Source organism: Arachis ipaensis, chromosome B9 (genome assembly GCF_059453495.1).
Source record: "Arachis ipaensis isolate K30076 ecotype BB chromosome B9, ASM5945349v1, whole genome shotgun sequence".
In the NCBI taxonomy this organism is placed as follows: domain Eukaryota; kingdom Viridiplantae; phylum Streptophyta; class Magnoliopsida; order Fabales; family Fabaceae; genus Arachis; species Arachis ipaensis.
In genome coordinates, this window is record NC_142444.1 from 25228404 (window position 1) to 25240587 (window position 12184).

The 12184-nt window shown below is 34.7% G+C and overlaps 1 protein-coding gene across 1 annotated transcript; it reads left to right on the plus strand.

Moving 5' to 3' along the window:
• The first annotated feature begins 1695 nt into the window (after window positions 1-1695).
• On the plus strand, window positions 1696-3812 carry LOC107615277 (pectinesterase 4-like). The gene is made up of 2 exons (XM_016317366.3): window positions 1696-2777; window positions 2919-3812. The coding sequence occupies exons 1-2, from the start codon at window positions 1796-1798 to the stop codon at window positions 3617-3619; spliced, it is 1683 nt and encodes a 560-aa protein (XP_016172852.1). The 5' UTR covers window positions 1696-1795; the 3' UTR covers window positions 3620-3812.
• Window positions 3813-12184: the final 8372 nt, after the last annotated feature.

A 12184-nucleotide genomic window follows, 5' to 3' on the forward strand; every position in this document is an offset into this window, starting at 1 on the left:
ACAAGTCTGACTCGACTCACCCCATACTTAAAGGCCTAATTTTTTTTTATACTCGAATCTCTACTCCGTCAAAAACATTGACAGAACTTAATTGATCGACTTTGTCTGAAACCCTTTTGACTCAACTCACCTGAGTCAGTAGACACCATAATCAAATTTTATTATAGATCGAAATTCGTACCAATAATTACATTGGTGATCCTTCGGTTGTTTGGGGTTGTTTTAGGGGCTCAGTGTAGACTTTAGTACGTAGTTGATGATTGTGATTATTATTTATTTTGTACTAATGTTATGCATGATCCATGGCTTTCATGTATCATTATTATTAAAAAAGTTTGGTAAATTATTCGTGGAAGTGGTACTTTTAGATTCATTATAAGAAGTTGAGCAACCTTTATGAAAAAATTAAACTAAATCAGTGTATAGAATCTAATAATAATAAAAAATTCTTCCACTTAGCATGCCCATATTCGACCTTCCCAAATGTAAAACAATAAAGTTAAGCTATGAAGTAATTTTACCGATTATTTCCCTACTAAGTCAGATATGCACATTTTTTTAACCTTATTTTCTTTTCTTTTTTTTTTTTGGGTTGGATTTCTTTTTTCATTTTTTCTTTTTTATATTTAAAAAAATTAGAGTATATGAATTTTGATTCACAGTATAATAAATTTGATATATAACGTACAAACTTTAAAAGACCACGTGCTTATAACATTAATATTTAACTAATAAAATACTCACAACACGATTTTGTTAAATAACACAAAAAAAATTTGGTGTATAGTAAAAAAATTTTGGTGCGTAATACAAAACTTTTTAAAAAATTATATATTCAAAATATTGACACCCAATTAATAAAATTTTAATGCATAGCACAAAAATTCTTGATGCAAAGCATAGAAATTTTTGAAGAACTACAATTAACTTACTCAACTAACAAAATATATTCGCAACAAAGATTTATGTATTATGTACAAAAAATTTTTATGTTATGAATAAAAATTTTCGGTGCTATGTATAAAAATTTTTATAATATGTTAATAAATTTTTGTACTTTCTAATAAAAATATAGAAAAGAAAAAACAGTGACGCATGCACATTCTTTTTTTAGTTGAGCTTGTGTTAATCTAGTTGAATTAAGTTAAAAAAATGGTTTGTAATTTATGTATTATATACACAAATTTTTATGTTATAAGTAAAAATTTCAGTGTTATTTACAAAAATTTTTGTAATATGTCAATAAATTTATGTGTTCTCTAATAAAAATATAGAAAAGGAAAAACAGTGCTCGTGCACATTTTTTTTTCTTGAACATATGTTAACTTAGTTGAATTTAGTTGAAATGTAAATGTATTCGTAAAGGGGATGCAAAGAACAAAATATTGGAGCTAAACGCATTTTAGTGTTAAGAAAATAGAGGTGAAGGTAATTTATTTCTACATTTTAATTAGTTACTTCTTTGAATTTATATAGTATTTTCTATATATATGCATTCAATCAAAAAAATAGCAACTCGTGCCTCTTAGAAAGTAAACAACGCGAACTACACGTAGAATAATTCAATCAAACCGCTAATAGCTTCGACAGAATCGGTCAATAATGTCTATTTTTGTTTATTTACACATAAAAATATCATAAACGCTAGTATAAATACCCACCTTTATGCAAGGTTTTCATCGTCACCATCAAGAAACAATAATAACAGATTGGGAAGGATTCAATCTCCTTCCCAATCTACCTCTATCTTGATTTGTATTGGCGTTGTTGGATAGAAATAAATTAAGAATAAAAAATGGCAAACGGCAAAGTCGTTGTTTCTGCAGTTTCTATCATCCTTGTAGTTGGTGTTGTCATTGGCACCGTTGCAGTTGTTAGCAACAACAACAGCAGCCATGACCAATTGAAATCCCACAACAAGGCAGTCGAGAAGTTGTGCCAAAACGCAGATGACAAGAAACTTTGCTATGATGTCATTGGCAACGTCAATACCACTGACCCAAAGGATTACGTCTCAGAAGTGGTGAAGAGAACATTGGATACCGTCATCAAGGCATTCAACATGACCGATAGCCTCTCTGTGGAGCATGGCGAGAGTAATCCTGGCATGAAGATGGCCCTTGATGATTGCAAGGACTTATTGCAATCAGCAACCCACGAACTCGAGGCCTCTATCAACCTTATCACTGACAACAATTTTGCAAATGTTTACCAGAGTTCCGCTGAACTCAAGAATTGGTTGGGTGCCGTTATTGCCTACCAGCAATCCTGCATGGACGGCTTTGACACCGACGGTGAAAAGAAAGTCAAAACCGAGTTGCAATCTGACAGCTTGGATAGCGTTGGCCAGCTCACTGCGCTTGCTCTTGATGTTGTTTCCGGATTGTCCCACTTCCTTAACGGTCTTGGTTTGAACTTGAACCTCAAACCTGCTTCTAGAAAGCTCCTTGAGGTGGATCATGAGGGATTCCCCACTTGGTTATCTGCCGCAGATCGTAAACTCTTGCAAGACGTCAATAATGTCAGACCTAATGTTGTTGTTGCCAAGGATGGTAGTGGCCAATTTAAGACCGTTTTGGAGGCTATTAACTCTTACCCTAAGAACTACACAGGTAGATACATTATCTACGTTAAGGCTGGCGTTTATGACGAATACATTACCGTTGACAAGAAGTTCAAGAACTTGTTTATCTATGGCGATGGAAATACAAAAACCATCATCACTGGTCGCAAGAACTTCCATGAGGGTACTAAGACCATGAGAACATCCACATTCTGTAAGTCCAAGTTTCATTTCTCACGTATTCTAAAAATTTTTCTATTGAAAACTTTTATTATAAAATGACATGGTTATTTACTAATATTGATATAACATCATATAATTTCTACATCACCAACGAGTTAAATTGTATGTGCAGCCACCAATGCTGATGATTTCATTGCCAAGTCAATTGCATTTGAGAATACCGCTGGAGCTGAAGGTCACCAAGCAGTGGCACTTCGCGTGCAGGGAGATCGCTCAGCCTTCTTTGATTGCGCAATGCGTGGTTACCAAGATACACTTTACGCCCACGCCCATCGTCAGTTCTACCGCAACTGCGAAATCTCTGGTACCATTGACTTCATCTTCGGCTATGGCACCACCTTGATCCAAAACTCTAGGATCATTGTGAGGAAGCCCATGTCAAACCAGCAGAACATCGTGGTCGCAGACGGAACTGACCAGAAGAACATGCCTACTGGTATTGTCCTCCAAAATTGTGAGATCATGGCTGATGCCGCCCTCTACCCAGACAGGTTGACAGTGAGGACATTCTTGGCAAGGCCATGGAAGGCATTCTCAAGGGCAGTGTTCATTGAGAATACCATTGGTGATTTGATCCAGCCACAAGGTTATATCCCATGGAACCCACCAACTGAGGCTAACACTGACAATTGTTACTTTGTTGAGTATGGAAACAGTGGAGCTGGTGCCAATGCCTCAGCCAGGGCCCCATTTGCAAAAGGCATTATTAGTAAGGATGAAGCTTCTCAATTTCTTGCTGAGCGATGGATCCAAGCTAGCACTTGGGTCCCTGCCACTGGCATTACATACGATGCTGGCTTCACCAAGGCTTAACTTAGTTTTAAAGAATCGGGAGGTATCGTGGAGGGTTATATGATTTTGTATTCTTTCGTTAATTCTTCCCACTTTTTATTGGAGAATTAGATCGGCAAAGATTTTGAGTTTATGTGTAGACAATCGATCCTAGAGAAAAGTTTGATGTGGTGACCAACAATGAATTTAATTGATTGATTTTATTGTGTTATTATTTGTCTCTTTTTGATTGATGTTAGCAATACTAATACATCAAACTTTAATGGCGGCAAAGCAATTTATTAACACATCAATATATAAATTTTGCTGGCAGTCTAAATTAAAACATAACGTCATGCAATTATATTTATTTTTTATAAATAATTATATAATCATTTAAAAGATTGTTATTTTTATTTATGTGACTTAAATTAAATTAAAATATATATATATATATATATATATATATATATATATATATATATATATATATAATTATGGCTTCCGATCACAAGAAATTTAAGTGTTTATAAATTATAATCTTTTACACATAAATTTTCCAAGAGAAGTAAATTAATTGTATGTGGTGAATATATAAATGAAAAAAATACATATTTAATTATCATGAACAATATAAACGTTGTCAATTCTAACTATGAAAAATGTAAACTAATTCAATACATATTAAAGAAAAGATTAGCTAAACAAAATTATCCAAAATGAGTATTTTGTTAGGTAGTTTTGTTGAATATTTTATAAAACTTTGTAAAATTAGTATAATTTTTTATGGATATTAAGTTAATTTACATCTTTTATTATTAAAATTGTCGACATTTAAAATTTTTATAGTTAGAAACGATAGTTTACTCAATGAATAAAATAAATAAACTTTAAAATTTACTTGACAAAACAAGAAAAATAAATAAGTATTTTATTGATAAAGAAATAAATTTAAGATTTCTGTAATGCTTTAAAGATGCAAAATGTTTTTATTTTATATCATCACTATCTGTTGCTTTTGTATAGAATAAGTGAAAAATTCATCTGTACTTATAATTTTATATTAGACATAATTAATTCACAGTACTTTTTCCTTTTGGATTGTATTAGCGGCTGTACTTATTATTCATCTCATATATGAATAAGTTCCTAAATTTTAAAAATTTATAAATATGTTTGTAATCAGGTCGTTCCACTAATTAACTCGATGATAAAGAAATTATTTGTGATGACATCGCGCTCAGCCACTCTAATACATATATAAATAAAGGATCCCGCTAGGGAGACAATGGACTATTTGTACAATGTGTACAATGGGCTATTGAGTTACAAAATGAACATCAGCTTCAGCTGATGAGAAAAGGTAACATTAATGATTATATCTCTAATACTCTCTAAACTTCTATTGTACACATTATATAAATATTCCATTGGCTCCTCATACTTTCCCATAAATATATTACAAATGAGAGTAGAGCAAGAACCGAAACAATGCAATCAAGTTTGTGACTGAAGAAAAAGAAATCTATTAATATATAATAGGAGAGTAGTAGAAGGTTAGTTGCTTGATAAGTGGTAGTTTGTATAATTGATAAGTGGAGGTTCCTGTAATAGACATGTGGCACATCATTAAAAATCTATAAAATATAAAATAATACAAATTCAAAAAGTTCTATGAAGAAAGTATTGGGCGGAAATTTTAATTGAATTCAAATTCAAAACCTTTATTGATTTTCTCTTATATTCTCATATGTGTTTGTATGTTCACGTTTCATGCCGAAATTTAAAAAACTGAGAAAGCAAAAATTTAGAAAACGAGAAGGAAAGATGAGAGAGATGCAATTCTTGGCAGGGATGGCGCCTGTAAGGGAAGACTTCTTTGGCGACGTCATAGAGAAGAGAGGGTTAAGGGAGAGAGAGAGAAAGACAACGAAGCAAAATGATGACAGAGGCCATGCCGCTGTTGGATCCACATAACAGCTTCCATCGCAAAATAGCGTTGTAGCCGCTCCTTTGCCGCCGCCGGCAGTGGGTCCTGCGAATGCGCGTTGACCACTCGCTGATCGCTCGGTTACGTTAATTATAGCCATCCTCAGGATGGTTAGTTCTCTCGCTCGCACACAATTTGTTTTGTTGGAAACGCTAATTGGAATTGAATATGGCTTTTAGTGTTTGTGTGTTTGTGTTTGTGTATCTGATTTTCATTTTCTGTATTATTTTTAGATACACTAGGGCTGCACAATTTACAGTGAAGTATGGAGAGCTAAGTACATATAGTCTCTCATCATCTATGTTTTTGATCCTCCCTACTTTTCCCAAATGCATGGATGCAGATACCAAAGGGGTATACTAAAAGAGCGGAAGATAATTATTAGTGGAAAGATTCAGTTCTAACAGGTAACATTTAGTTCCTATTACAGGACCAAAGAAATATCTTATCAAAAGACCCTTATATTGATACATTTCTCTTGAATGACACTAGAAAAATGCAGTTTATGTGATCTGTGCTAATTCCAAATCAATTAAGAACTGAGACTCTTCTGCTGTAATTTGTTTGCAGCTTACAGCTAGGTGAAGGGTTATTTTATGTGAAGCAGATGCTTAGCACAGGATGCCCTCTCAAAGTTCGTTCTTAATGTTTATTTTGTTATGTTTAACGTCTATTGTCTTTTCACTTGATAATATTATTGGTTAAATTTTGTTACTTTCTAGCATAAAGTATGAGAATCCTTTTTTGATTGCAGTTGGGAGAGCATCTGGCAAAAAAAGAAAACATAGTGGCATAGGCTTCGGAGCAGTTTCCGTTAAGAAGACAAGAAGTTGGACGCGGCAAGTTGACCATACGAGTGAAGAGAACATAGAGATCTGAGATGCTGTGATCCACCATGTTGCAGAGGTAATTTACTTTTTAAAAGTTAAAATAGTCACACAAACACCTCTCTTGGTCCAACATCATTATGGATCCGAATTGGAAGAAGAAAGAAGGAATTGGAGCATGCACTCTTCAGTTACCTACTCCCTTGGTTAATGGAATTCAAATTTTAATACAATTGGTTACACTCCTTGGTAACCGAAACTCACAATTTAATTTAATTTAATGTGCATTAAAATTTTTGTCTCTTCTATCTCCTCTCTCTCTCTTTGTTTTCGGTCATATCATTTGTCAGAGAAGAAGATAGAAGCAAGAAGAAGTTATCAGAAGCCCATGAAGAAAAAGGCTATCAAATAGAAAGGCTACTGAAGATCTCTCTTCAGATGTGAAGATATGAAGAAAATAAAAGCAAGATTTTTGTCATTGAAGGCATGATTTGAAGAAGAGCTTCAAGATCCTCCATACCAAGAAAAGAAAGGATCCGCCTCTGTCAGAGAAGAAGATCTCAGTTGCAAAAGTTCACTTCCATTTTTGTTCATCAAAGAAAGAAGGTAGCCGCCGAGCTACACGTAGGAAGAAGCAAAAATGGAAAGCAAGGAGCTGTCCTGGGTCAGAAGATCATCAAGGATCCGAATCCTTTCTTGGAGCCAAAGACAAGATCAAGGGTTCAGTTGGAAGGAGCTTGATGAAAAGGGTTGAGAGAGGTACATGCATGTTGGTTTTTAGTTTTTCCCTCTCTCTTCTCTTTGTCGGAACCACGACTGTTTGTTGGAGAATATGTTGCTGGGTTGGTTGAACCAGTTTCAACCTTGGAAGCTTCCCCTTCTATATTAAGGGTGAACGGCCAAAGGTTGAGATCAAGGAGAGTAAGAGAAAAAGCACAGAGTTCTCATAGCTACCCAAGCTTCCTGAGTTCTTCTCCTTCAAAGATGTTCATTTTGTTTTCTTTTTCTTAGTATTGTCTATCTGAGTCTCATGGTAAAAGGCAAACATGGTGATGTTTGCAAGAAAAAGCCAGTGAGAGGAAAAAGGCAGTGATCAATATTAGAGAACAAGCCATAGATGTCTTAGAGTTTCTTTGTACATCTATATGTTGTGTGTCTTGATCCTGTGGGGATTCCTTGCAAGTTGGGTTAGCACTTTACGGTTAAAAGCTAGGTTTTGAGTCCTAGTAAAATTCAGATTGGGTGAAGAATCTGGATTTGTCCCAGATAGGAATGGGTAGTTCCTAGAGAGAAATTGGTGTTTGTAATGTTGTGAAAACATAGTGAAATTCCATCATTGTTGTGATGGAGACTGGATGTAGGCCACATTGCACCTAGTGGCTGAACCAGGATATATCTGGTGTTAATTCTTCTTCTCTAATCCTTTCTCTGTTTCTGTTAATTAGGAGACGAAAAACAAAAGTGTCTCTCAACTCGGTACGAGACAAAACAAAAGTGTCTCTCAACTCGACACGAGATAAAAGCAGAAAAATCTCCTAAAGTTCTTTGAAAAATCAGAAATTAATATTCGGCAAAAAAGGGGCTAAGATTCAACCCCTTCTCTTAGCCACTGATTACCATCAATTGGTATCAGAGCTTGGTCTCAAAGAGATCAAACTTTACAGCTTGGAGAAAAGATCCTAATGGCAGTCAACAGTGGTTCAAATATGGGGGCCTATACTCTGACAGAAGGGCAGTCTAGTAACAGAACACCATTCTTCAATGGGAAGAACTACAGTTACTGGAAAGAAAGAATGAAGATCTTTGTTCAGTCTGTAGATTACAGGCTTTGGAAGATAATCCTGGAAGGTCCACAATTTTCAACCACCACAGGAGCTGATGGAGTGATTATTCCCAAGGCTGAGGCCGATTGGAATGAAGATGACAGAAAAAAAATAGAGCTCAACACCAAAGCTGTCAACTTGCTCAACTGTGCTGTCAGCTTCGAGTAATATCGACGGGTATCAAAATGCACAACAACAAAAGAAATCTGGGACAAGCTTCAAGTCACTCATAAAGGCACAACCCAAGTCAAAAGATCCAGAATAGACATGCTAAACAGAGACTACGAAATGTTCTCAATGAAGGAAGGAGAAACAATTGATGAAATGTTTGAAAGATTCAACATTATCATCATTGGCTTGGATGATATGGGAATCAGATATTCAGAATCTGTACTTTTGAGGAGAATATTGAGATGCTCAGTAAAGAGTGGAAAACCAAGGCTATAATAATAGCTGAGAGTAGTGGTATTGATAAAATGACCTATGATGATTTGAGAGGAAACTTGCTTGCTTTTGAAAATACTTATTTAAAGAGAGATACAAAAAAGAAAGGAGTTGCTCTCAAATCAGTCACTGAATCTCTGGATGATGAATCTAGTGATAATTTATCTGACGATGACTTTGTTTTGTTTGCTAAGAAATTTAGGAAAATGATGAAGCTGAAGGAATGGAACAAATGAGGCAGTTCAAGGAAACCAAAGAGGGACCTAAGCAAGGTGATCTGCTACAACTGTAAGAAAAATGGACACTTCAAGTTTGATTGTCCTAAACTGAAGAAGGAGGACAAACCGAAAAGAGAAAAGAGGAAAGGACTCATGACATCATGGGAAGACTTGGAGAATGATTCGGATGAAAAAGAGGAAACAGAAACCAAGTCCCAAACTTGTCTCATGGCCGACATAGTCAATGAGGTAATATTTCCTGAACCCTCAATTGAAGACCTTCATCTTATGATAGATCATCTCAATGAAAAAATAAGATGCTTCTTAAATGAAAACTATGATCTTGAATTTCAAGTTACCATTCTAAAAGCAGAAAATAGTTTTCTCAAAGATAAATTAAGGAAAGCCGAAACTGTTGTTGATCTTGTGGAAGAAAACAAGCGGTTAAAAGTTGAACTTAAGAGATGTGAATATTATCATTCTGTGATTGAAAATCTAAATTATTTTGAGAAAAATGAGTGGCTGCATAAAGAGATAAAAAACTTAAAGAGGACTTAGCCAGCTTTGCTCAAAGTTTTGAAAATTTAAATCAACTCTTGGCTAGTCAAAAACTTCTTTATGATAAAGCTGGTTTGGGTTTTCACAAATCTGAAAAATTTATTAAAAAATGTTCTTTTACCAACATGGCATCATCTTCGGATGACATAAGGTTTCAAAACCCAACAAGCTTTAAAAAACAGCAACACAAAAAATTTTGTAGATTATGCAATTGGAATGGACATTTTCCCATTCAATGTTTCATAAGTGAAAGGATGGTTGGTGATAAAGTTTACAAGATTGTTTGTAACTATAATGGTTCGGGGCAAAGAAGATGGTTTGACATCAAAGGATCCAAAAAGATTTGGATACCTAAGGTCACTTAAGCTTTTTTGTAGGTTTACCTACCATCCAAGAGAAAAGACAACATGTGGTATATGAATAGTGGGTGCTCTAGGCATATGACCGAGAAGTCAACATTCTTCATCAAGCTTGATGAGTATGATGGAGGTTTTGTTACTTTCGGTGACAATGGAAAAGGAAAAATAGTGGCCATAGGTAAAGTGGATAAGAACTTCTCTTCTTTCATTAATGATGTTTTGCTTGTTGACGGATTAAAGCACAATCTACTAAGTATTAGCCAATTGTGTGATCTTGGATATTTGGTTATTTTTAGAAAATTAGATTGCTTGGTTATTTATGAAAAATCCAGTGATATTTTGTTTGAAGCAAAAAGATGCAATAATGTGTATGTATTAACTCTAGAGGATTTAAAGAATCAAAAAGTAACTTTTTTTACCTCTCTTGAATCTGAAAAATGGCTTTGGCATAAGAAATTGGGACATGCAAGCATGTACCAAATTTTTAAACTTGTTAAAAAGAATTTAGTTAGAGGAATTCCAAATATTAAATTTGATAAAGATATTACTTGTGATGCTTGTTAACTAGGCAAACAAGTAAGATCATCTTTTAAACCCAAAGATGGAATTTCCACTAAAAGGCCATTGAAAATGTTACATATTGACCTTTTTGGTCCTACTAGAACACAAAGTTTGGGAAAAAAATATTATGGTTTGGTAGTGGTGGATGATTACTCTAGATTTGGTTGGGTTCTTTTCTTAGCTCATAAAAATGACGCGTTCTATGCTTTTTCCTCTCTTTGCAAGAAGATCCAAAATGAAAAAGATTTAAAAATTGCCCCCTTGAGAAGTGATCATGGAAAGGAGTTTGAAAACCAAGATTTTGAAAATTTTTGTGATGAATTTGGAATAGCTCATAATTTTTCATGCCCAAGAACACCTCAACAAAATGGGGTTGTTGAAAGAAGGAATAAAAGCCTTCAAGAAATAACTAGGGCAATGCTTTGTGAAAATGATGTTCCAAAGTTTTTGTGGGCTGAAGCTATAAATACAGCTTGTTATATTCTAAATAGAACCATCATTAGAAAAGGTTTAAAGAAAACTCCATATGAGCTTTAGAAAGGAACCCCACCTAATCTTAAGTATTTTCATATTTTTGGATGCAAATATTTTGTACTTAACACTAAAGAAAATCTTGGAAACTTTGATCCAAAATCTTATGAAGGAATGTTTGTTGGATACTACACCACTAGAAAAGCATTTAGGGTTTACCTCAAAGAACATAGAACAATTGAGGAATCCATATATGTGTCTTTTTGTGATTCTAACTCTATTCCAAGAGCTGTGTTAAATGATGATGCAGGTAGTGAAACTGATGTGAACTATCAAGCCAATAAAAAAAATCTCAAATCTGTCCCAATTGTTGAATCTGTCTGTCCAGAAACTTCTCTTCAGAATGGAGGAGATATTTCTGTTTTGTCTCCTAAATAAGCCAGAGAATCCAGAACAAAGCTGCCAACTGAAACTAGTCAAAGCAAAACCATTCTTCAAAGGCCACGTGAATGGAAATTTTTGAAGGGTTATCCTCATGAATTCATCATTGGTGATCCTTCACAAGGTATAACCACTAGATCCTCAAGCAAGAAGCAAATGGAACCAAGCAATGTTGCCTTCTTGTCCCAATTGGAACCTCTTAATGTGAAGCAAGCTCTTGAAGACCCCTCATGGGTTAAAGCCATGGAAGAAGAGCTATCACAATTTGATAAGAATGAGGTTTGGATCCTTGTACCGAATCCCAAAGGTAAAAAAGTAACCGGTACAAAATGAATTTTCAAAAATAAATTGGGTGAGGATGGTAGTATTGTTTGTAACAAGGCTAGATTAGTGGCCCAAGGTTACGATCAAGAGGAAGGCATTGACTTTGATGAGTCATTTGCTCCAGTAACAAGAATGGAAGCAATTAGGTTGCTTCTTGCCTTTGCTGCCCACAAGGGCTTTAAAATGTTTCAAATGGATGTCAAATATACTTTTCATAATGGTTTTATAGATAGGGAAGTATTTGTGGCTCAACCCCCCGGTTTTGAAAGCAAAGAGTTTCCAAATCATATTTTTAAACTATCAAAGGCCATCTATGGCCGTAGGCAAGCACCAAGAGCTTGGTATGAAAGGGTTAGTGCCTTCTTGTTGGAAAATGATTTTCAAAGGGGTACCACCGATACTACTTTGTTTATAAAAGAACCTAATGATGATTTCTTACTTGTTCAAGTTTATGTGGATGACATTGTGTTTGGATCGGTCAATGAATCCTTGTGTGAAGAGTTTGGAAAACTAATGACTAGTGAGTTTGAAATGAGTTTGATGGGAGAATTAACTTTCTTTCTTGGTCTTCAAATCAAACAAACTCCTAGT